Source organism: Dermacentor andersoni, chromosome 9 (assembly GCF_023375885.2).
Source record: "Dermacentor andersoni chromosome 9, qqDerAnde1_hic_scaffold, whole genome shotgun sequence".
NCBI lineage: Eukaryota > Metazoa > Arthropoda > Arachnida > Ixodida > Ixodidae > Dermacentor > Dermacentor andersoni.
In genome coordinates, this window is record NC_092822.1 from 63,489,955 (window position 1) to 63,516,628 (window position 26,674).

General features: G+C 48.3%; 1 protein-coding gene across 2 annotated transcripts in view; it reads right to left on the minus strand.

Moving 5' to 3' along the window:
• The window catches only part of LOC126528577 (phospholipid-transporting ATPase ABCA3-like), a 91,813-nt gene that overhangs the window by 46,303 nt on the left and 18,836 nt on the right, over positions 1-26,674 (minus strand). For both annotated transcript variants that reach the window (XM_055069142.1, XM_050176436.3), the window contains 12 exons: positions 25,072-25,323; positions 22,427-22,730; positions 19,967-20,215; positions 18,405-18,593; positions 15,604-15,788; positions 14,383-14,508; positions 12,044-12,161; positions 10,655-10,809; positions 8,055-8,210; positions 3,357-3,529; positions 1,394-1,604; positions 296-452 (listed from right to left, as the gene is read on the minus strand). In XM_055069142.1, the coding sequence (XP_054925117.1) occupies positions 296-452; positions 1,394-1,604; positions 3,357-3,529; positions 8,055-8,210; positions 10,655-10,809; positions 12,044-12,161; positions 14,383-14,508; positions 15,604-15,788; positions 18,405-18,593; positions 19,967-20,215; positions 22,427-22,730; positions 25,072-25,323 (2,275 nt within the window). The remainder of the gene's footprint in view (positions 1-295; positions 453-1,393; positions 1,605-3,356; positions 3,530-8,054; positions 8,211-10,654; positions 10,810-12,043; positions 12,162-14,382; positions 14,509-15,603; positions 15,789-18,404; positions 18,594-19,966; positions 20,216-22,426; positions 22,731-25,071; positions 25,324-26,674) is intronic.

A 26,674-nucleotide genomic window follows, 5' to 3' on the forward strand; every position in this document is an offset into this window, starting at 1 on the left:
TGATTAGTCTGTCAGGTTTACAGGAAGACAGTCTTGAAACGGTCGACAGTAGTCCAACAAGGAATGTCCCAGGCTGGAACCAGCGCTTCAAGACCGAGGCTCGTCTTCGACGGGCCACGAAAAGATCGAGAAAGTAAGTGATCAACTTCGGTCGAACAAGGGATGCCTCAGACTGAAGCCAATGCTCGCACAAAAGTATTTGCGCCGACAAGTACAAGTCCCATTGGTGAAACCTTGACTCGACCAGTGTCTGGGTTATATGGCCCGATAATTTTCGCCACACGCCGCGACTTACTGTTGGCGTCGATTGCAAGTGAGTCCTCGTTGTCGACGGTTGTAAGCTTGCCGTGAACGTGCTGGTCCTCACCCACGCTCACAAGCACGTCCTCCAGGGAGGTCACGGTCAGGCCCACCGACGCGATGCCCAGATCCGCGCTGCGCTGCTCGATGTCCTGGCAGCAAAGCAGAGAGCGCTTAGTGTCGCGAGACATCGCACGAGACGTGGCCCTTTCCCCGCGTCGCTGTTTTACGAGAACAGCGCTTGTTTCACTGCACGTGAGGAGTGGTTGTTTTACTATTTTTCGCCCCTTGGTTTCGATTGGAATTCACATCAGTGTCATCGGGACCTTCAAGGGTTTATTAACAATGGTCCCGATCAGCTTGTCGTACGCGCTCGCGGTGTTCATGCACGGGATTCAACACGCGCCGTCCCCCGTTCCTTGCTCCGTCGACGACGCTCCCATTTCAGTCGCAGAACCGGAGGTGCCGGTAAGAGCTACAAAGGTACGCTGGCCCGTAGAGTCGGCACCCGTTCCGAATCTGCCATCGGTGTTTTAACACAAGTAATTTAATGGTAACGACTCGTCAGACGGCAACAAAGTCGACGCGATTACCACTGTGAAATGGCAGAAAATGTACCATAAAGAGCACCAGTAAGTTTTGGGCTCCTAAGGTACTCTTGGAAACAATTAAAAAAATCTGTTCTCAATATTTTCATGGGAAAAGCGTCAACTGTTAAAGACAGCAAACTGCGATCTTCCGTTTCTTATATTTCGCTCTGCAGTGATAGAGCGCCGACTGCGTAATCGTGGCCGTCAAAAATTCCGAAACATTTTCTTCGCCAATAATGTACCAATTTGAGCGCGGGAAAGTGTTTTTGAAATTTGTTATGTTGGCTCCGGTTCGTTTGCAATGCAGCGTGGTCCATCTTTATCATTAAACTATAAACAAAGTAGAAACCGTCCAAATTCAGAACTTCACGTCAGGTGTCGTGACGTCATGACGCCCCGCCAACTTGGACATTCATGACGTCACGGCGAGGCGTTATGGCGAAGCATCGCAGGGTTATGTTCAAGCTGCCTTGACGACGGGCGCGACGGTTTGCAAAGTATACCATGAACATGGCGGCGGTCTTGCGGGTGCTGATGATTTGTCCCAGGATGAAAACTGCCTCGTTGTCCGAGTCGCTCTGCAGCCGAGCTTTCGGCGCGTAATTGCGCAGCAGATCCTGAACCGCCCTCACGTTGCACCTACGGAGCTTGTGGACCTTCATGTGGTAGCCGGTACCGAAACGCTGCTTCAGGAACATGGGCGAGCCCCCACACCTATGTTAACATTGCAAAAAAAATACATATTTTTGCGGTATGTGTTTCATGTGTATGTTTCTGTTTGATGCAGCAATACAGCAAAGCTATTTTACTCGACGACGAAGAGAAATGGCGCCAAAAGAACGCGAAACCAGAGCCTCAAGCAGCAAGAACGCGACGTCATGGTGTTGCGTGGTTCTCGTTCTTATTTCACGTTCTTTTTGCGCAAGTTAAATGTCGCAGTTCTCAAATACGCATACCAACTAAGCCTACTTTCTTATTTAATTATCCTACAAAGGCAGTTTCTGGTATAAGTATAGAAAAATACCATGTGTTGATATTTTGCGCAACCTGACGACCCTACCGACAGCAAGGCGGACAAAAGAAATCATTTTCTTCAAAAGACTATAGAAATCGGAGTGTCGAACCGCACCAATATAAGTAACCGAGTCGGCATTTTAGCCATAACCAAATCTGAGCTCAAGCCCGTATCCTTATAGCGTGTCTGAACCTGAGCTGATAAAGAATCACAACCGTTACCGGTTCGGTAGGAAATGGTTCAAGCATCTAGAGCTACAGCTAGTGCTCAAAAGACACGCGATTCTTCGAAATAATTAGGCATTCAGTCGGAGCGCCCCTCTAGCAATCTGTTACGACTCACGAGTTGCGTTTTGTGCGATAATGGAGATAGGACACCGAGTATGTATTGGTAACAATACGGCCACATAGGGAGGGACGCCTGCACTTCTGAACTCGGCGACAAGTTGTGTTCCACGGCTGAGACGTTCTTTGCAGGAGGCTGTTACCATTTTTGCTGGGTCGGTAGGTCGGCCTGCGCTACTATTACTAAATACGCCGCATAATCACACACGCCATGACACACGGAGAGCCAGAAACAGCACCACGAGAAAATTGGGATACCAACAAGGTAATCAGCTCGGCGTCTTGAATACCAATAACACTGTGATCCGAAACTAAAGCACTCAACGCTACTGATTACTGTGGCTTCTAAAACACACGCGCAGACGCCAGTATTGTCAGAGCCATCACCACTATCGCCAACTTGAACACTGTCTGCCGATCGCTCAAAGCACCAGGATCAATGCGATCGTAGCGCAACTATTCTACTTGGCCTGATATGGGAGAATTGTATTGTATTGGGTTTTATGGCGCATAAGCAACTTAGGCTATCATGCGCCAAACACATGGTATAACTTATTTCAAAAATTGGGTATCCTCAGCGAGGTCCTTGTCCGGACAAGGCCTCTGAGGAGCCCAACAAACCAAATGAAGACCTCAGCGTGGGCTAGTTGATTGATATTTACACACTTCAACTGCAGTGCTCGTCCCCAGATCCTTCGGGAAGTCCCAGTGACTTGCAGAAAATTGTGCAGAAACCATGTATGGCGATAGTCAATGTAAGCGAATGGGAATTCTGTAAAAAGCTATATTCTCCTTGTCAAAGAAACGATGAGCTTGGAGGCGTATATTTGTTTCAGTGAGGATGTTTGCGCAGCGAGTGTTGTTTTATTGCCTAATTGCATGGGTGAACCGAATCGCTGCAGTGGCCCTGAGAATGCAGTCGTAGGTATAACGTGCTTTACGATACCGAACAGGGGCCACGTGGTTCTGCGTTGGTTCTCTTTTCTTTTTTTTTTTTTTTAGCTAGTAGCTTACCTTGGTCCTTCGGCCGGTTTTCGCGGTCGGTTGTTTATTCCCCCTCTCTGTTTTTTTTTTTTTTTTTCTTTGGTGACAGCATGCGGCGTGTACCTGATCTGTCCGTTGGCCATGATGACGATGCGGTCTCCGAGCACGTCAGCTTCGTCCAGGTGCTGCGTAGTGAGGAAGATCGAGCAGCTGCGCCGAATCTTGAGCAGCAACTCCCACATCTCACGGCGACCGTCCGGGTCCATGTTCGACGTCGGCTCGTCCATAATGATGACCTGGATGGTGAGAAAATACAGTGATGCGGGAGGAAGACGTATTTCTATCACAACGAGATGACCGCAAGCCAATGTTGCGTGTGACTGGAAAGTTACAAGCAGCGTGAAAAAAAAAATAGAAAGTCGCAGGTTCACCCGAAAGGCGAAGCATCGTATGTGATAGCAAATTAGTAGCAGGTATACAAAGTAAGGATTGTAGTTTTATGGACCGTAAAGACTTGGAAACATTCGTTTACTAAGTGAATTAACGAGCAACAATCAGCACATCACACTAGATGAGTGCGGACATTTGCTGTCAAAACGCTGGTGTGAGCAACCGCGGCAGCAGCAGCGAGCGAAGTGACCTTCGAGCGTTGTATCGCTTGAACGCAAGAGCGGCGTGAACGCAGCGAACACAGCGCGCACTAAGGTATGAGCCGGCTGCAAATTCCTTTCAAGATACGGCGCGCACGTCCGTGCGTGGCAATGCAAAGTATGCCCTTGTTGGCGGAGTCGAAGCTTCGGCCATTCGTTCGCTATCGGTGAAGTCCTTCATTTAATGTGCATATATATATGGTGCTCGTATATTCAAGTGTACGTCCATTCACTTATTGACACATTGACGATAAAGTCGGTGTAAGATTCCGTTCCAGCTGGGGTAGATGTGTGTAGATACTGTGCGCGAAACGTGCTATGACAGCAAGCGGCGCTACTCCCTTCGTCATTATTTACCGAGCGGTACTCACTCTTGCCGACGTTCGGGAGCTGAAGCCCTTTCTTTGCAGGGCAGCGATACAACGCTGGCGGATGAGCAAATTTCTGTACCCTCGAGGAAAGCCGTACATCTCGAAGTGTCCGTAAACGTACGGACAGCTGCAGCAGCAGTTCGCGAACTTGGCTACACATATTCACTTCATTCCTTAATAAGTCGGTCACTATTTTTGCAGCCAACTTTTGCACACGTCTTCAACACACGTGATTCAATCCGGTATGATTAGAGCACAGTGCGCAAGCGAAAACTCAATTGCATTTCAGACAGCTGATCACACAGAAGCGAGGTGGAAGCGGTAATGGTTTCGTATTCGCGCTCTGTTGCTGAGGCGACTTGCGGCGCACCGACGTAAGTGCCGCCGCGTTTCTCTAGAACAAACTGCTCCGCGAAAAGGGTCAATATGGCACGCGATAATGAGCCGCGATGGTCATTTCTCCTTGCGTCCGGTCGCGAAATGCGCAGTTGCTGCCGGTGCACAACGCCGCCGTTTCTCCCTCCCTCTCTCCAATCCCGGCCTTTCGCGCAACCGAACACGGCGCGCTTGATCTCAGCTTTCTTCCTGCGCGCGCGCCAGACTGAGCCGTGATCATCGGCTTCCCTAGCGTGCTTTTACTCACACATGCAACATGCCACGCGTGGTGACGGTGTTATCGCGCTCGGACTTTATACGAAACATCACGGGGACGCCGAAAATGCGCCTGGGGTGTCCATATAATTGATGTCGTAATAACAAAAACGCTGGACGAAAGGGAAGAGAAACAAACAAGGCAACAAGGCAAGCGCTGCTGTTATCAAGTTTAGTTTATTGAATTTTGTGACACATTTTACTAAATTCAATTAGTTCTAAATTCATCGACAATTACGGCACTCCCCAATGCGACGTTTGAACGCAGCTCTATACGTCTTTTGATTTCGCGATACAGTGGCTGGCAGAAAAAAAAAATCTGTCTCATGCCGTACATTGGAAACGGAGCGAAGTGTTACGCGTCTACCTCGCTAATCGGGGAGACCGCGAGAGGCAGCGCGTTGGTGACGCGTTGGCGCGATTCACAGCAGCCGCCGCAGACAGACCTTCACTCATGCAGCGCTTTCATTCCATACATCTCATCGGTTGACGAGTTCGCCGCATGCCATCGGTGAACAGACGACGGCGCGCTACTCTGGCGCCATATCGTAGCGGTCGCCGCCGCAGACGGGCACAACGCTTTTCTATTCACTCTTTCGCCATACCTTCCTCCTCTACATTCCGCATCACGGTTCCGCTGCACCCTCCTCCTTCGCTTTTTTCCTCGCACTATCTTCGCTACGGCCATCTTTCATCCCCCGCTGCGCTCTGCGTTCACTCTTATCATTCGCTGTGTTCGTTCGCTCAGTTACGCCGAGGGACGCCAACGCTAAATTCAGGAACGGCCACCTAAGGGCCGCGCCCTAAAACGAACTTGCGCCAGGCGGTGCCTGCAAGAACGAGAACGTGTGCTGTAGTTTCACACAAGTGCGTGCGCGCGTGACAAACGTGTGCACACAATGTATCTGTCCTTGATGCGTGGCCGCTCTGCCCGTTGCATCTGTCGCACAGCATGTGCTGCGACCATAATAGACATCATGACAAACACTGTCTAATAAAAATACCGCCACGGCAGCTCGGAAAGGGGATTTTGTTTGAGTTCCCGCTTAATGAAATTATGTTTTCTCGTATATTTGAATAACAATCTGATGCTATCATGTCTGTAGGTTGTGCGTAAGTCGTGAATTAAGAATTTTATGGCACTTTTTACTTTGAGAAATTCAATTAGTTCAATAATGCACTTGGAAAACGGCTTTGTTTGGAATACGGCTTTGGAAAAGCAGCTGGAAAACGGCTTTGTTTTTCAGTTTCGGCGTAACAGAATTATGTTTTCTAGTATACTTGTGTTGCACTCCGAAGCTAACAAGACTGCAGTTTGTGTGTAAGTCATACTTTACGCATTTTCTGACGCAATTTATTTTTAAGCATTAATTTCGTTGAATAAATTTCGATAAGTTCAATATTTCGCTTGGCGGACGGCCTAGAAGAATGAGGATGTACGTCGCTTGTGGTGGTGGTGCAACGTGGACTAACGTCAGTTGGGCTGGTGGTACTTTTATCGATTCCGAGCCAGCTTTCAGCCCGGCGAAGAATGAAAGACGACGAATACGAAGAGAGTGTGAGGAGGAATGTGGAGGAGGAGGGTGCACCAGAAGCGTCAGGAGAAAGCGGAGTAGTAGAGTATGACGAGAGTGTGAGGGGGAGCGCGGAGTGCCGGCTCAGGCATGCGGCGAGCGCAGAAATAAAGCGCAGGCGTGGACCTCGGACCGATTGCGCATGCGCTAATTCGCATGCGGCGACGCCGCCTCTAGAGAATGCCGCTCCTCGCTAGTCACACGTTGCCGCGTGCACGCTTTCTTTGTGAACAATGAAAGATACTTCGTCTGCCGATGCTGCTAAACGAGCCGCCCGAGCAGAGACTCAGCGCCACCGCCGAGAGCGCCCTGTCGTTCAGAATCAAATTCTTTGCCACAATATATCGCGAATTCAAAACACCCAAACAGCTGCGCTCCAAATTCATATTAGGGAGCATCGTAATCGTCGGTGTATTTTTTTTTTTTTTTTTCAACGCTCGTTTCAAGTTTCCCGCCATGAACGCATACCAACTCGCGCAAATCACAGTACTATTGTCTGTGGCGCTCGGCAGCGGTTGAGTGACGCACTCCTACAACGCCGGTTCCGGTTCTCCTGACCGCAACGGTAAGGCTGTGCTTACCATTCGCAAGTTCAGAAAATGCAGAATGCCAATACAAGTCGGAAATTCGCAAGTGTACATCATCTACAAATTACATAAAGAGAATCTGAGTGGATCCGTAGGTTGAAGTGGGCGCTATAGGTATCACCGTGCGTTCCAAAGTAACTCAATATTTGCGACTGTGTTCCAAATCTTTTTCAATGCTGTCACCTACTTTATCCTTCTCTTGTCTAATCAAAATGCGCGCGTACCCCGAATAGCGTTGCACATTGTCGAATGTAATCGTAAGCGATAACTCCGGAATGCACGGTGACACAGGTGTAAATATCAGACGGACATCGCCGGCGCGAGAATAGGTTTACACGACTGTGCTTCGCTGCTATCGCGTTGCTTTGAGTGCTACTTGTTTTTCCGAACATGACTTCTAAGCACAAATTACAAAATTAGCTTTGAGCACACTCTTTACGTAAAGCTTATAACAAAGTAAAAGGCGTGTACTAAGGTGAGGCAGCAATAAGATGCTCCACACGGTCTGGGTGCGGTAAACTGCCGCGCTGAATTTTACCTTATGGCGGGAGCAAAAGGTATTCGCAGTGCGTGATTTTCAATTTCCTTGCTAAATAAAACAATCATGCATACGAAACACGTTACCAGATATTCTGGCGAAGTATGACAGCATTTTTTTCCCCCTGTGAGAAATACAGTAGCAGATAAACTAGGTACCAGTGCCGTTTTCATTGCTTGTCTACTTAAAACTGATTTTTGCAAACTTGTACTAATGATCGTCTCGCATTTCAGATTGGCTGTGAACAAGAGCAAAGTGGTCATAGCTACACTAGGTTAACTTCAACTTTCGAAGCCGGCCCGACTGCGTCCTAACTTTCGGGCCGCGTAATTACACGCTCTTTCAAGGCTCTACTTTGAGCAATCGTACCAACAAGCCAAGCTGCAAGTGTCACTGCAATTCCACATCAAGGTGAAGCATTCAGAGAATCTACAGTCATTATGCACTGACCTTGGGCATGGCTAGGATCGCCATTGCAGTGCAGAGCCGTCGCTGTAGCCCCGGTGCGAGCTCCGAGGCGAGCATTGTGCGGTATTCCATGAGCCCGACGTCGTACAGGAGGGTGACCGTCTCGAGGCGCGTCCTGTTCATCGGGATGCCTTTGATCTGGCGCGAAAGGCGGGCAGAGAGATAAGTTGCTGCCGCACCGGCAAGTCGGGGTTCGAAAGTAAGAGGCAAACAGCAGGTAAACAATTACATATCTTTGTTTTTTTTTTATATCAGATTACAGCAGGACCGTTAGCTTGGTGCCAATGCCTCCACAGGGGCATTTCTCTCTGCCTAGGCTACAGTGGTCATCGTGTTCCTACAAGCTCCGCCATCACTGAAATTAGTCATTCCTTAAATGCATGTTATGCCCCACTGCCAGAGAAGTACTGCACTCTACCGTCAGCGACGCAAACGAGTTGTCAGGTTTCTCCTGCGCGGTGTGTATGTTTGCGTAAATTAACCTATGATATATTCAGGCGGTTGTTTCAGATCGCTCTGACCCGTCATGGTGGCGCAGCGGCTTCGGAGTTCCGATGCCAAGTCCGAGGTCGCGGCGTCAAATCCCGGTCGCGGAGGCAGCAGGTCGATCGGGGCGAATTGCAAACACGCCCTCTAACGTGCATTAGGTGCAGGTTAAAGAAGCAGGTGGTCAAAAGTAATCGCCCCCCCCCCCCCCCCTATACGGGATGCCTCATAATCATATCGCAGTTCTGGCACGCATAAAACCTCGGAATTTAATTTCATGGCCACGAAGAAAAGCGTTTTTAAGCGGGCTTCACTGATAAGGAAGCAGAGTCATCAGTTCCATACCTCGTTGTTCGAGTAATGCAGCTTTAACGCTGTTTTTCACCACCTTTGTATTACAGCCTGAGGGCTCTCAAACGAACATCCGAATATGCCATTAGTGGAGAGCAAACATCTGACAAAAAAAAAAAACTTTGAGGACGCTTAAGCTTCGCCTTTAAGAGTGGAACGCGATAGCATTGAAAGATCTCTGTTTGCTTCTCCCTCTTCCCGGCAACTGTACCTTATGAAACTGTTGTTTATCTGGAAACGCTGGCGGCGAACGCTATACACGAAGGCGGGCTTTCTGATAGAAACGCGGCTTCTTGCGTACCCCGCGATACGTGGGGAGCCTACACTCAGGGCTTGCATACAGGCTCCCTAGTGGATGGATGGATGTTATGAGCGTCCCCTTTGGAACGGGCCGGTGGGTTGCGCCACCAAGCTCTTGCTATTATACTGCCTAATGTCCTACCTAAGTTAAACAATAAAAAATTAAAAAATAAACACTATAAACTCCCACACCCAAATTTTATGATCCCCTATTGCTAACTGTGCTTTTGTACGTCTCCGTATGGGGATAGTGATACGGGGAGGCGAGCGCCATCTGGAGGTGTTGCAAGGAACCGGGCGAGCACAGCTTTATGAACGGAAGGAACGAAGGAAAAGGGGTTTGTGTCTGAGTTTCTGCGTAACAGAATTATGTTTTCTCTAATCTTCAAATTGCAATCGGACGCTATCCTTACGGTAGGTTGTATGCAAGTCATACTTTACGATTTTTCTGATGCATTACACTTTGAGAAATTCAATTAGTTCAGCAACTTCAGTGCGCCACACGGAGTGCCTGCGTAGTTCGAAATGATTCTTCGCGAAAAGTCGTTCGACGCTGGACGCGGGACGCCGACGCCAAATTTCTTGCGACACGGAGCCCTTAACGCTGTTGCGTTAGAAGCCTAAGCTGTGTGGTGTTAAACTATGTGTTGCTGTCCTTATTCCCGAACAGGAACAGAAACACAAGGGGTGCGTAGCGTGCAGCACAGCTGGCCTACGTTTTAACGCTGCTGCTGGTTGCGCGTGCTGACTCGATCTCCGCACGCGGCTGCATCTTCCCATTGGGGGAGCGAACAAACCTGTCGCCGCCTGTTACGTACCCTCGATTTCCCGATGCTCTCGACCTGTCCTCCCCTTCGCGCATTACAACTTGTCATAAAATCATAAAAGCACCCAATGGGAAGTCATTCTTCGCGGTACTGTCAGAAGCGGAATGTGCGGACGCAACGCAATAAGCTCAGAATAGCTTTAGCGTTGTCTTTAGTTGTTATGTCATGACTTTATTGTGTAAGCTATGATGCTTTAGTGGCAGACACAGGTACACGAACACGTAAACAAGAGTCGAACACAAACTAGTGTACAGGCCCGCGTTCGTTTCGTGCTTACGTGTGATTGTTCCTGGTGGGCGCCACGTAAGCAGTGCAACCCGCACAACACGGACGCAACAAACGTAAGCTACGAGTCGAGCCTGTAAAATTTGTTACACAATATCTTGTGCCGCGCCTGTGTCATTCGGTGAGCCTGTATACAAAGCCGTGTGTCGACTCGGCCAGCAAGCAAGGCTTACGAAAAGAGCCACGACATCACATCCACCACAAATTTGCTCGTGCTGCCCAAATCGAAACCGTTGCAGCACGAATTCCACCATGGCACAGGATGGACGGACTCGCGGTTGCGCGTTGGAAAGGAACATCGCAACGAGAGCCATCGAAAAGTAATCGACGTACGATGGCGAAATACATGAGATGCTCTTCGACGGTCAAGTCGTCTATGAGAATGTTCTCCTGAGGGCAATATCCGATGCTGTCGCGCGCGTCCCTGGTGGACGTCCTGACGTCGTATCCACCCACGCGCACGACACCCGACGTGCAGCCCAAGAAACCTGGACGAGAAAAAACAGTTTGCGATCGAGTCCTGCGCCAGTGTCATCGAGTCCAGTCCAGTGTCATCGAGTCCTGCGCAGCGTTTACGTATGCAGCGCACTTCCTCATTTACAAGTATCCAAATAAGTTCCCGTGTTGTTACGCCGCATTTAACGTTACTTAAGAAACCGAAAAGGCTATCGAAACATTATAGGCTTCGTACATGCCACAGCGAGCGAGAAGTTTACAAGTTGAGAAGAGTGCAGTAGAGGCTATGTGCGAAAACGGAATACAACAAACACAATAGATACATGGGCTATGCTGACGGGTTCAAATTCGTGTTTATCTGTTCTACTCTATGCCAAGAACTACATGCGGCGGGTCTAAGGTACAATAGCAAGTAAACATTCATGTGCACTTTGCATTTCCCGATTTCAGTAGCTTCAACTTTCGCTTCGGGGTTTATTTCTAGACGATAGAACACATTGAGCACCATAAGAAGTTTTATATTTAGAGTATTTTCTGCACCAGAAACGACCCAAATAAAGAAGAACGCGCACAGCATGATGTCCCAAAACTGAGGTGATGGCACGAAATTCGAGAAAGAACCAGTCTGATGATCAACTTTCTTGGTATTGAATTACCATTCCATGAACATTTGGGTGTTTTAAGTCTATACACTGATTTAATACTGCTACGCTGTGTCCCGGTGACCACTTATCTGGAGCAGCACAGCTGCCCAAGGCACTATTGTCTACAAGTGGAACACCAACAGTAAATTTTTAACTTGAACACCTCGTTGAAGTAACTACAGGACAGCGCCAACATTGTACCGCTACTATCCATTCGCTGAAGCCGGCATCAAACTATGCCTATAAACACCAAAATGATATTTGAAAGACAAACTGTCCATCATTTCCCCTGGCATGTGAATGATGGGCGCCCCAGAGTTTCCTCTTGTGATTACCGTTATGCAAATATGTATCAAGCAGCTCCTCGTCGAAGGAACCACCGAGGAGCATTATTACGGCGCAGTGTGACCTTCATTCCTGCGGCCACGCCGTGCTCCACCCAGGCTATTCGACGAAAAGCTTACAGTCGAGGCCCGCTTGGAGCACACGGCGGTCAATCAGCGAGTCAGAGGTTTGTCTCGGGGCGCGCGCTTGCATTGGAGGTCCTACGCAAGGCTACTGTGTACGAAGCGTGTTCCAACGGATGGACTACACTGCTTCCCGGCAGCTTTTAGTATCTCACCTGTGATCATGTTCAGCAGCGTCGTCTTTCCTGCACCGTTGTGGCCGAGGAGCACAGTGATCTGGTTCTCGAAAATGCGCAGGTCGACGCCCTGCACGGCCACCACTCCATCGTAGTCCTGCGGTCGCGAAGTGTATGCATTGAGTAAATCGAGTGGCCTCGCACCTAGAAACTTCATGACAAATTCCCTTTTTTTTTGATACAATAGTAAATTCAAACAGAAGCGTAAAGTGGTGACACATCGAGGCTACAGTTGACCCAGATCATCCGCATGTTAATGTACATCTCCTATAATCAAAACGTGGCGTGCCCCGAGATTTAGCGTCTCACGACACCCACGCAACAACGCTTCAAACCAGAAGGTCAGCACTAGATTCCCTCCGCTGCCACACTAACAATGCAGGACCTTAGCATTGCGACTGTGCCTTTGGCTCAACGTAGTGCCTGGGTACGTAGAGCGTCTACGCGAACCTCAAATTGCGCGCGGAGCACGCAATTGCCTTGCGTAGAAAACGAATTCGTCGAACGGTGATGAATGCGCTCGATGCTCGTGGAAATTACGGGCACGTTGCAGTGCCCGCCATACGACATTGTCAGATTAATGCACGCAACTTCACGGAAAGGGAACTTTACGTCATGTTAAGAGGAAGCTTTAACTCAGTGCTAACTCTAGTTTCCTTGTTAAAATATACGTTAAACTCACAAATTCTCTCATGAGACAAGCAGTGGAAAGATATGAATGAAAGTTGTTGCAACTGAGAGAGCAAGTAAATTCTCACGACTGTATAAGCAGCATAAATTTCATTTAGGGCTTGGAGCTTTTGAGAAGATTGTGCAAAATCATTAAGTTTCACAAAGTTTCAGCAACGTTTACAAATCCGTCAACGTGCACCAAAAACGGGTATCGTTGTTCTGCAAACTGCCTCGGAGCATCTACAGCAGACAAATTGGATTCATAAGTTTGCGGCTTATCCGAATTTTTTACAATGCTTACGAGGGTTTTGAAAAATGTCGTACTCACAAATTGGCGGTATATTTGAAAGCTCTACCCAACATGCATGGACTTTAAACACTTAACATGCATACGTGCCGTTTACAGAATTATTATAATGTTAAGATACACAGCTGTGAACTTGGTACTTGAGTTATTTTTAATTTTGCCATTTTCGACAGTCGTAAGGAAATTGACGGCCTAAATAAAAAATCTGCTTCCTTCAATTAGTAGATGGTCACACTTTCTTTTATTGCAACAAATGTCATCCGACTCTGTGCAATGGATGCCGATAAAAACGATTCAACCATTACGGTGTACTTATGTACGAGCTCCCGAGCTTAAGGTTCCTTATGGCGAGCGCATTGCGAGACCTTTAAGTGTTCAGGCGACCTATAAGTTGAAGTCAAAGGTCAAATCCAATGAAAATTCTGGACGCGTAAAATGGCTATAGTTTAAGATAGAGCAGACATACCTAGAGTGGCCTCCGTGCCAAATTTTACGCTTGAAACACGAAACCAGCGTATGTGTCACGAATGAGTCACAAAAGTAGACGCTTTTGATACCTAAACTGAAACAAACACAGCATTTACCACTCGTTAAAAGTGTAATCAGGAAAAAATAAAGTTGAACTGAATTGACAGTGACGCAAGAGTCTGAATGCGTGGCTCCTCGGTACGACCGTGGCTAAGTGCCGCAGGGAATTCCCGCTTGAAAAATCTTGTAGGCGGCGTGCTGGGATTTGTTCGCTAACCATCTGGTGCACGAGTCGCCTGCACAGATTCTAAAGGCTACTAACAAAAACAGAGAGACAATTTCCAGCCCTGCAGCGGTGCTGATTATTTTTCTGTAATGTGTACTACTCATTTATAACCAATTTAGTCAACGGGAACCTTTCCTGCAGTTGGCCGTTAAGAGAAAGTTTACCTCGAAGCCAACTCCAATATCCTTAGCCAGCAGACGACTATACGCAACCCAACTGAATGAAAGTTGGTGCATTAAGGATAAAAAGCGGCCGTCTACCGACTCGTGGTTACCTGTACTTTATGTGAATAAGTCATACCATCTTCGTTTTGTGTTTCGATAACTTGCATGCGGTTCCTTAATTATTATTCACACGTTTTACCGCGTGCTCAAGTTTAAGGCCGACAAGGCTGTTCCTGCATCGCTATAATAGACGTCGATTATTATTGTTCCTTTAGATTAGCCAATGAGACGAGCCCGCCTCGTTGTTGTGGAGGGAGAGCGATCGCAATAATGACAAAGTTTCTCGGGTCAGTGTCCCGAAGGCAAGTTTCAGTTGCCTACAAGAGCACTGTCAGCCACGTCTGTCAAAATCCGCTCGCACCTTGCAAAGATTGGAAACCACGATGGCGGCCAGTTGGTCCTTCGGCTCGTCCTCGAAGTTTTGCGTGTCCTTAGCGGGCTTGGTCGCGCGTTCGATGACCGAAAGGCTCGGGAGCCAGTAACTCCGCTGCAACAGGCAAATGACAAAAAACACACACACACGAGCGTTGCCGATGAAAAAATTCGTACTGTCGTTTCGTGCCGCGCGCTAACCATGCGGCTTCCTCACACTGTATACACGGGCGCAAACGGAGGGAAGTCTGTTCCTTTTCATAGACGAAAAGAGGGGGAACCGAGGGTCCTCCAACTCTAGGTAAGCACAACCACATTTAGCCAACAGACAACAAAGCCAAGAAATGTAAGAGAAAAAATTACTTCAAGAAAAAAAGTAAGGTAGGACTGACAAAAGGGAATGAAAATGAACGAAAAAGCGCATTTGGATTCAAAACTACATCTTCCGCATATTACACATTCGACACTCCGCCGGTTTAGCTATACGGCGCCGGCTGTCCTCGGCCCACTTCTTCGGGTATTCGTGTATGTGTAAAAGGTATGTGCCAGCGTAGAAGAAACTATACTGGGAGTGTCAGCCAGAGCTACTTGTGGCAAGGACTGCGGAAGTAGGACACTCACTTAACCATTCTTTTAACCCGGATGTGGGCGATGTTATCCTACACGGATTTAACTACGGACTTAACTTTCACTACGGAACCTTATTGAAGTTCCTTCGCTGTGCGAGGTCGCATCTGCGTTCACATCCTCGGGTACGTCATACTGCATGCCAATAGCCTTCGATACTTTCCAAAATTTTACCTGAGGCGATTGCTTAAAATATTGTTCCCGGATTCGAAGTCAGACGCTTGCGGAACTGCATTGATATGGTTCAGTCGGCGTTCGAGAACAGTGGAGCTAAGTTGAAAGACCGTCGCGTCACCACGGATGACGAAAAGCAACGGTGATGTGTATTTTGAGAAGCGCGAAACGGCGTGAATATCGAGGCTGAATTAGCGTCGGCATGCCAACCCACCGCAGGGTGTTGCGTCCACCACTATGTTACGGAAATACCACTGGCAACAAGAGGAAATGCTCACTTTGTCCAGATACTCTTTTCAGCATTTGACCGTGGTATCAGTCGGTAGTAAAGACCGATTCGAAAAGCGATTTGGTCTCTGATCAGCCTTTGGGTTAGAACTCTTTACATATACATGAGTATACCGCTCACATCGAACGGGAAAAGGAACGGTTTGGTGATTCCCGGTCCGACGGGCAGCACGTTGTCCAGGTACCACACCAAGACTATGATGGTGCAGTCGCAGAGCAGGCCCACGAACAGGATCTCAGCCAGCGTTATGTTGTCGGGCGTGGCCGCGCGGTCGTAGAAGTTGCCCCAGTTCGCACCGTTGTGGACTGCGTATACAGGGAGGGAGGCGGCCGCGTTCGCGTCACAAAAAAAAACACACTTTTATTGCGAAAGCAATACTGCTCGCACTTTCGGCCCATCGGTGGTCGTGGCGCCTCCTTACACAGCTGCGCGTCACGTGACCGTGTGACGTCACGCCAGACCGAGAGACGGGGTCCCAGCTCGCGGCATCGATGGTGGAGGCGAAGCCTTGCGCGCCGCTGCTGCGGCGCTACCGAGAGAGGGCGCTCGCTGGCGTGACGTCACGCTAGGAGGATAAATGGGGCTGCAGCTCGGCTCCTCGCAGTGGTCGGCGCGCTGCCTTGCGCTATGTCGGATGATGCATAGCCATAAGTTAACAAAGGGCAACCATGTCCACACCATCAGCCGAACCAAGGCGCAGCCACGGGTATTGCTTTCGCAATCTTCCAGGCTTAACCAAACTAAGCATTCAGCCAATTTTTTTATACGTACACGCAAAATGCCACCTGAGCGTGCGCCAGACCTCGATTGCTATGCAGCTATAGCGACTGCGAACCCAGTGTTCGCTTCATGTATACATGTACAGTCGCGCACAACGTGAGCTCCAGCACTGTGTCTGTGGTTGAAAGGGTCCCCCGGACTGCACGACGCCACCGACACACGAAAATTGTGAAACTAAGCCACATTGCGATTACTGGTATTTATGAAACCAATTTTTTCCCATGTTGGCACCGCCGCTTAGTCTTGACGCACCTTCGACCTCGGGCACAGTGTTACAGCTCATATTGCGCGCGACTGTTACATGCCACTGCGTGCAATTAAGCGCGACATTTAAAGAAATGATTGGATTCTCGAGTCTGCAAGGCACCAACTACCAATAAGAAAGATATGTACGGGTATCGTCGCGGAGCTTCCTTTTGCCGAATTCTAGATCTGGGCCTGCATTATACAAGCTTCTAACCATCGCCTTCAATTGGCTGCCACACCACGGCGATAGCCTTCGAAAGCGAAGCTTTTTGATACCCGAAAAACCTCACCCTTTTGTAGAGGCGAGTTCGCTTAAACGCGTGTTCGCTTAAGACTAACCTACACTCCTTGCCTGGTCCCTCGAATTTATATGGCGATTCCAGGTGCATGTTTGCCGTCGGTATCGCCGTGATGTTCCGTGTAAAGTTCAAAAGCGATAACAGCGTCGCCGCCCGCCGTATACTGTATGCACGAGTGAAAGCGCGTGATGGCAACTAACGATCGGGGCTCGATTTGTCGCGCGCAAGGGAGCAAAGCAGAGAGAAAACGTGCCGTCTTCCGTCGCGAAAGACCGTGGGGGGGATGGGAAGGAGGGAGGGGGGCGGCGTTGTCCTCCAGCAGCGTATTTCGCGACCGCGCGCAAGGGCAACTGACTATCGCGGTGCACTCGCGCGCGCGCAAGGTAGAACAGCGGGGAGCCAATGCGGGACGGTGTAGGGAGGGGGGGTCGGTTCTACTACGGGAGCAATTGCATGCTTTGCGCGGCCGCACGCTCTCAGTTTTGAGAGCGATATGCAGACGGATCATACCTTTGTACGTGCTGTGTTCTCGCCACTGAGTTTGCGTTGAAGCTACAGAGCACGAAGGTCATTTCGCTCGCTGCTGCTTCCGCGCTTCCACACGCCAACGTTTTAGCGAGTGTCCGCGGTCATCGAGTGAGATGTGTTCATGTTTGCCTGTACGCGTCCACACCATGCTTGTTAATTTTGTTAGTAAGCCAATGTTACCAAGTTTATACGACCGATAAAACTACTATCGTTACTTCGTATAGCTGTCTGGTAATTTGCTGTGGCAATTGATGCTTCGCCTTTCGGGCGAAACTGCGACTTTTTAAACACACACACCTTAAGTTCTCTTGTTACTGCTTACTATGTATTCATATATACGATCGTCTGCAAAGAAAGCTTAACATTCCGTTATTTATTTTTGTAAAGGGGCAGGAAGGGGTTAGGTGAAAGTTAGGAAATGTTAGGTGAAAACGTGCATTTTGGCGGTGAGCTTGCTGGCGCATATTTCCAAACTGACGCCATTCTGAAAATTCATTCGAAGTGGATACCCCTTGCAAGCTCACAGGCTACAATTAATTAATTACAATATATAATATATGTGCCGTAAAGTTATTACTGAAGAGCCTAATGAGCGAAATTTTGTAATTAATTGAATACGTATTTCGATTTCTCCTGGAAGCGATGTTGACCTCTTTGTATATGATTCCAGCACAAGAACTTGAATTGTACTATCTGCAACAGGTGATTTTTTTTAATACCGGAAAACCTCAAAATTGTCAAACCGTACCTAAGCCTACAGTGCGATCCAAACATTCCGCGGTGGCTTAGTGGCTATGGTGTTGCGCTGCTAAGCACGAGGTCGCGGGATCAAATACCGGCCACAGCGGCCGCATTTCGATGGGGACGAAATGCAAAAGAACGCCCGTGTCCCATGCATTGGTGGAATCCCGTCCAAAATCTTCCCCGGTGTTCAAAACTTATGAGGAATCTCCTACTACGGCCTGCTTCAATATCAAATCATTGTTTCGGATATTTAAAACCTCGGCATTCGCAGTGCAATCCAACACCCTCTGGAAGGCTCGGGCGCGCCTCCTCGCGGCGTCGTACCGAACTTCTCGAACCGCTCCAGGACTCGGAAGCTCCAGTGAAGACTCATCCCGGGAAATATGGACGTGTAAAGCTTGTGGTGGCGCTGGATGTAGTAGTAGCCCTCGCCGTCGGCTTGCTCCAGCGTCAGGAATGGCATCACGCAGCTAAAGGTCCAGTAGATCATGGCACCAGCGACGGCGTACTGGGCTGGATTGCAGGAGAACTGACGTTGATGGAGGCACGATCTACTTCCACTACCTTTAATTTGGTTTTGTTGACTCATACGTTTTTCTGTTATGTTGGATCAGAAGAATTTACTAACTCATACGCCTAGAGAAACGCGCTGCAAATAGAGACAATTCGAGGAAATGCCGCGGCACCGCCATTATGATCTGTTAACACAGGCGCTCTGTGACTGATTCGTTCTTGTGAAATTTATCGCAGGCATGAGAATATCCCTGTAGATTTGTTAGATGCTGCACAATCGCCTAAATTCAAACTACAAAGCGCAAAATTTTTAAAGAAGTATTTTCCAGTCCAAGCTGCACGGCGTCCGTGAAGCAAGCTTGTGAAAAAAAGAACTTTATGCTCCGCTCTCGTGTGCACGCAATATTAAATGCTAACACATAAGCTACAATATTTCAAGTGCGCAACAGTGTTCGTATTGTAGGCTACTCGCGTGGCCAAGGAGAATCGCAATGATTGAAGCCTGCTTAACTGCGCTTCAGCTTACTGGGCTGAAGAAACTTGGGTCAATTCCTGACAGGTCCTGCAGGTGGCAGCTACGGCAGTTGTCTTGTAAGACTCACTGATGCACAGTATAGGCTCGTAATATCAAAATGAACTAGGGATTTTGAATACTAAGATAAGAGGAACACTCACTTCAGTGGTGTTGAATAAGCGATTAATTACTGCCCGAAACAGCTATTCCCCGCATAACACTTTGATCGCAGCCCCGCAGCTAGAAATCGAGCCTCTTGAGAAGAACGCCATTACCAATTAATACTTGAATGATCCATGAAAAAGGAGTATTCGAAAACATCTTCAGAAACTTTTAGTTGTGTACACTGTAGGTTCCTGTGTAGAGTGATTATTTCAATGTTGTTTATTGAAACAAAACAAAAAAAGTTGCTGATGAACCTCGAGTTTTATTTCTACAGCGCTCAAACTTTCCGAAGTTTTTCCTAACTGTGCATTTTCCTTTCGTCAATATAGTCCTAATAGATAACGGAATTTCTCAGAGCTATTTCATTTTTTTTGCCTGCGGTCCCCACTTAATTACGGAGCGTCGAGCTGGGGCCCACCGGCAGCCCACGCCACTCAAGTGTCACCTCTCTGGCCATCAGTGGCTCAGAGTATCAGGTTGGGTATGCACTCACTGAGTTGAACGACTCCCGCCTTTCGCGTTTATGACTGCCCCCTTTTTCAACTTGCACCAATGTCGAAACCAATCTAGAGCACTGATTTCGAGACCGCGCAGAACTGGCACTAGTGACCGGAAAACATTTACGCGCGAGCAGCACAGCGAGAATGGGCACATCGAACGACGCGCAAAGGATTGCACATGCCAAAGCACTCACAGCTGCTGAAGAACATGGACAGCAGTATGGCGTGCATCTGGCAGTTGCTGCAGAAGCACATGAGGATGGTGAAGAGCAGCATCGGATCGCTGAACTGGATGAACGCGCGACCCTGTTCGTTCCTGTTAACACTCACGAAGAGCATCATCAGGGTGACGGTGATGAGGTGCATGAAGAAGCCACTCAGGTAGTGGCTCAACCAGTAGACCCAGTCGCTGAGTCCCATCAGCCGGAGCATCTCCTTCATGCCTGCAAGTTCGCAAGCGGCGCGGCATGGGTTCGTGAAGATTAGAAACAGGGCACTGATAACCGCTGATCGGATAATTGTTTTTCTTTGCATCGTGTCTTTTACTTTTGTGCTCCGATATGCACGTTACTAATTTCTATTTAAAGCAGATAGTTCTGTTTGGCTCATTCAGCGGTTCTCGTGGTTGGTCGGAGGTCTGCGCGGATCGATAGTTGGGGTTCGGACTCGATGAAGGAAATGATCGTTCATTCGTCCTCTCTCTCTCTCTCTCTCTCTCTCTCTCTCTCTCTCTTTGCATTCGTTCATTCGTTCTTTCGTTCGTGCAGGCTATTTGCTTACATTGATAATCATCCGGCTCTCTATAGAATGCACGAGATTCTCAAAATCGGAGAAAGACGCTAAGGCGTGAAATCATGGACGCATTCTATATAAGAAAACGACAGGTAAACATGTGCTAAGATTTTATCATTGCACCAATTCTATTATCGCAACGTTAACTTGGCTTCGATCTTGAATATCACTTAATGCACGTTGTTTCACTTGCTTCACTTGTTGCTGTTGCTCATTACTTGGCATTAAATGATTATACAATCGGCAATGAAACAAAAATGTGAACGTACGTTAGCACAGTTCGCAGCTTATCAGCCTACATATGCATACGTACGCACACGTATGCCGTTACCGGAATATCAGGAAACGAGAGAGAAAAGTGCGCCAGCATATTAGCATTGCATCAATTCTTCTGTCGCAAGGCTGACTTGACTTCCTGAAAGAATACGTCTTAAATCAATTTTCAGTAGCACAAATGTTGCATGTTGCTGCACTTGTTGCTGCCGATTTGGCAGTAAATTATTGCAGATGTGAACACCACATTAATAAAATCCAAAACTTGAACAACAGTATACGTATACATACGTACGTATGAGCATGCCGTTTTATCTCGTTGAACGTTGGCGCATGTGGATCTTTATGAACGTTTTTTTTTTGCCTTCCATTGCATCTACCATGAGAATAATTCATTCATTAATCGATGGCTAGCTCCAGCATCGTATTGAGCATTCGGATTTCTTCAATGTCCATCTATAGCTACGAATAAATTTGTTTTAAACTTCGATGAAAGTAGAACGGGACAGTGCGCTGAATAAAACAGCGCATAAAGCAAAGGAGTAATACTGCTCCGCTCAGGATTCTGTGTGAATCAAGGACGCGCCTGTTATTTTACGTGTGCAGGTGTGAACAGAATATTTTTATTCTTTTAAACCAGAATTCCCTTGGCCGAGTTGATTTACGTCCAGTTAAGTTTATCGGTGTTATCAATGAAACTTACATGCAGGCAAGAAATTGACAAAACGACCAGTGCAGTCATTTTTTTTTCTTATGTGGAGCAATCACGTTGCGACAGAAACCCGCGTAGATGATCGTCCAAGATAACAAGTAAGCAATAGTTTTATTATTTAGCAGTGTTATCTCCTTGCCATCCCAGGATTCAAGGCAAGCCTTATGCGCTCAGTGTCAGTATGTAAGATTCTCCAAAATGTTTCGATATAGAATAGAACCTTCAAGAAATTTCGAGGCATAACTAGACAACAGTGACAGTACGATGAAATTAACAATCATGCTTAAACTCGCGCGATATTTAGCGACTCAAACTGCGCGCGCGCTGATGGGGCACGGGCCTCACGTGGTTTTGGTGACGTCACATCTTGCGTGGTGGCTCTCTTCTGCGCCAACCAACCAAGTGCCTCTCTCTCCTATCCTCCTCCTCCTTACTCTTGCTACCCTCTCTAACTTATCTTGCGAGAACACCGTCCAAGATGCGCGGAGTAGACGAGGAAAAGCTATTGCATAAAAGAGATCCGGAACACCTAAGCCCTCGTTATGTGTTGTGAATACGAAAGCTACGCATTGACAACTCATAACTCATGTCCCGTTCAACGCCACTGAGCGGTGCTTAAGAGTTTTGCGCTGTCAGTAATGTACCATAGCGGTAATTGCTACCCGAGCCAACAAGCAGCAGCAGCAGCCTGCGCTGCTGACTCGGGCAGGTATGCTATATGTGGTTTTCATGCCATAATGTTTGCACACATCTCCTTAATCTTTTCTTTTTCTCTAGCTCTCTACTGTATAACATACACCACCGCGTGAGCGTTTCCCCAGTTTGTCTTCGTCTCTGGCTCGGCATCCAGCGTCAAACTCGCCACGCGCGGACTCACCGGACGCCTTCTCCTCCACGAGGCGGGCGACGAACAGGGAGAACGGCACCAGGATGCCGATGCAGAAGCGGGTGAGCACCAGGGCGTAGTTCTTGGTGTCCTTGTACTCCAAGTGGGAGGGAAAGGGAAAGCGATTGAGCGTCACTTCTTCCAGCGGGTGTTGGTAGCCGAAACGCTCCGCCTGCAGCTGCAGGTGTCGCTGCTGCAGCGCCCCCATCACCGGCAACAGGGTGTTCATCTCGGGGTAACGCTCCTCGGCCACGGGTCCCTCGGGCTGAGAGATGAGCCTCTGCTGGTACAGCACCTGCGCGGTGTAGAGACACGTTCGTCACGCTGAGGAGCGTTCCGTTGAGGACTGGGCGCTCGTAAATGAGCACTACAGAAATATTTGGCGGTCACAAAACGACTTCAGCGATACGTGATGCGAAGCGTTGTCATTTGGTTTAGTAGAAGCGCATTCGCCAACCGGGGTAATATTCTAAGGTGAAATGTGCGCAGCAGGTTGCGAAATTGAAAATGTTTATGTGAAATTGCGCTCTTAGAGATTATCATTATGTACAATTTTGCATAGGAGTATGTACAATTACACACATGTGTATCTTCTGACATAGTTAACCAATGTCCGACAGTTCACTGATTGCGATTTTGACCGTGTCTTCACCGGTGACATCACTGGTGGATTCAGCGGTTAGGGCGGAGCAAGCCCAGTGTACTTAATTGTTGACGTCAATGACCACTTGTGGAAGAACCCAGCGAGGTGAGCTAGAATCCTAGAGCGTATGTGTCGAGCAAAAGTTACAGAGGCAGTTGTGCCTCCTTATGTGCATTGAATGTGAAAGCATTCTGACCCTTCCGCGCGATAATTTTCACTTGGTCATGGGCTAGAATTGGGCAAAGTGAATTTTGATGGGGGGCCACCCAAGTGTTGGCGGTGGGCCAAGTAAATTATGGGGTGGGTCAGGTCGGTTTTGAACGCAGGTCCACTCAATTTTCGAATCGGGCAAAGTCAGTTTTGGGAGTGGGCCACGGAAATTTTGGAGGTGGGCCAAGTCAGTTCTCGGAGTAGGCCATGGTCGGTTTTGAACGTGAATCAACTCAATTTTAGAATTGGGCAAAGTCAGCTTTTTGGGTGCGGGCCACGGCGCCCGTATGACGCCGTGGCTGTTCACAGAGCGATTTCACAGTGCGAGCCACAGCAGGTCCAGCGCCGGCAACATGACGTCACCTCTTGGTCACGTGAGCCGGAAGCTCGTTGGATTTTCCGTTTCATGGGGCATATGAGGTTTTCGCCTTAATAAGCGATTGTGACAATGATTGTGACAATGTGACAATCACATTGAGTGCTATCCGGGCATTTGATAACAGTTATGAGCTCCCAATACATTCCTAGCTGACTGTCTGAGACACTGCGTTAGACTGCACTGCATTCGGGTCAGCTATCCAGGAGGAAAAACACGTGTACATTCTACAATAATGCTTCCCATTAAAGGCAACAAGGGGCAAGAGAGAGAACCAGTGGTTTCTCAGCGCGACATGGTTGTCAAAGGAAAGACAACGCAGTCGAAGGTGGCGAGGGACTATAAAGTTCCACGAAAAGATTTCATAGTTTGGGAGCTTATCCTACCCCAACATTTCGTTTCCTTGACGACCAACTTCAACTACATATTTCACGACGTAAAAAAACTCACGTCTTAACATATTGCATTTACATATAGCAGCCTCCGTGTGAAATTGTGCGTTTAAGCTATGAGAGAATGTGTTACCTAATTCTTCCAAAAATAGTTCTTTTTTTAATGCGAGGCTTAGAAAGAAAATGTCGCCAGTACAACTCGCAGGTGATGGAGTCGGTATGTAATTAGCATCATTCTCATGCTAGCTGAATTAATGCAATGTCTTCACCTCAAGCAATTTTAGTAGGAAACTGTACAAGTAAGTGCATTTTTATTTCTTCTAAAACCATACGAAGATTTTGCGCTTCCCGCTGCTCTGTAGTTCAAATTTTGCAGCAAGATCGCACTTTACGGTACAGATCGTTCAATGTAGCACGTGGCACTCCAACGTACCTGCTTTCTAATAAAAAAAAAATAGCAAGCTGTCTTCGTCTACGTCTCAAAAGTGCACCCAATGATTAATGGCGACCGATCTCGAAGGCCTGGCTTCGCCGTGCTGCAGTTGCCGAAAGTGAACAAAGCCGCCATTTTTGAAACATCAGTCACTGCCAGGGGCGCAGGCAAAGGCAAATTCGCATTTCTGACCTTGACAAAAAGAAAGACGTGTTACAGCGTCAAACGCTACATTTAATCAATACGGAGTATAAAATACGATCGTTATGAAAAATTGTGTGCATGTATATAAGAACAAAGTAGCGATGAGCGCGAAATTTTGTTTTCTACAATTTCAAGAGAAAAGCGCACGGTTCTGTGCGCCTGCCGTGACCGCCTCCGTCCGAGTAACAAACCAATCTCGCCCCAACTCGGAGCAGGTCACGGCAAGGTGCCGCTTGTTCTCGGTCACGCGTCACATCCGCCCGAGTAACAAAGTAGCTAATCTCGAAAGTCATGCTTCCGCGCACTACAGGAGGCTGAAGTCGACGTCGCGACCACCACTGTTCTGAACGCGTCACCTGCGCCGACCACCCGTAGTACCTGCAAGTCGAAAGGCAGGCGTCCCGCGAACAGGGTCACGTGCAAGCTGACGGGCAGCGTGTCGTCGACGCCCACGTGGTTAACGTAAAGCAGCGCCACGCTGGTGGCTGGCAGCGACTTGTTGGCGTCGGTGCGGACGCGCTCGAGTAACTGCTGCTCCGTGGGCACCTCGACGACCTTGTGGACGCCCAAGTCGGCAAAGGCGGCTCGAGTGAGCGCGGACAGGTAGTTGCTGCTGGGCGCGAAGTACACCTGCGTGTAAAGGCGGCCAATGAGAGACAGAGCGCTCTGTGACAGAGCCGTCGTGGGGGGCGTTGTGTAGGGAAAGTCACCACGCTGACCGATGAACCGATTCTGTGAAAATCTGGTGAAGTGGCTTTCCCTCCTCCATGCTTCTACAATTGTTAAAGGGGTGCTGAAGTGATATGCTGGATGACCTTCTCTTTTACTTTGTGTCAGAGAAGCTCCAAAGCATGTACACGACAAGAAATTTATTTTAAAAATTAATATATTGATAAATTTACCAAATAATTTACAGTAATACTAGTTTTGCGATCCTGCCGTTTTGGTATTGATCAGAGGGATGTCCGATGACGTCACGACATACTCGCTCTCTCCCTGTGCCTGTCGTCGCGACAGTTTCTACACGCGAGCGTATTCGAAAGACGAAATAAATACTCGCAGCATGCTTTTTTTATAATTCAAATTAAAATCTGCTGTTATAGGTGGCATAACCGTGATATCCTTCATGAGCAAAGTCATCATGCCTAGCCTTAGTGCTGCAGAACGTCAGCAATGCTTTGATGCGCGTCACGACGTCGCGCTAATTTTCGCTACAACTTCGCAAATCGGTGTCGACTACACGTGTAACCTCCTGACCTGGAAACTCGTTCAACCTCTCCCAGCGTGAATTCTCCTTAAAGCAACGCTTTGTTTGCCTTTTCCTTCCACCTTGCGGGTGCTATATTGCCGTGTGGACAACCTGGGCCAGTGTTATCTGGCACTGGACGTGGGCCCGAATTGACGACTCGCTGCTGGTTGGTTGCTGTCTTGCCGAGTGTACAACTACTCATGGCCACTCGCGGTATGTGACCACTCTTGGGCGATACCTGGGAATATTTAGTAAAGCAATGAACGGGGCTAGTTAGTGGGCGATCGTGATTGCATAGCGCTTAGTGTTGCAACTGTCCACCAACTAGCCCCGTTCATTTGATTCACCAAATGTTACACATCGGGCTTCAACACCCCTAACCTTCATCCGCTTCCTCGTATTGCGCCACATGCGTCCGCTTCTTGTTCCTAATGTTCGTCAGTGTAACACTAAGCGCAATACAATCATGACCTGGGAATATGCCCGGAAGTTCTCGGAATGTGCCGCTGGGACACGAGGAGTAGAGTAGCTAGCCTGAAATGTATTCCGATGTGAGCCGTACTTCTTTGAGCAGCCGCCTCGCATCGGCGTGCCTCTTTCGAGAAGTATCACACATCGCCTTCGTCATCGGGACACACAAAGCTAGGCGGACGAGGCTGTGCTCGTGTCAACTGCTACTGCTGCAACCTCGCTAAGCCGGACAAGTGACGCCCAACTTGAGATTCCAACAAT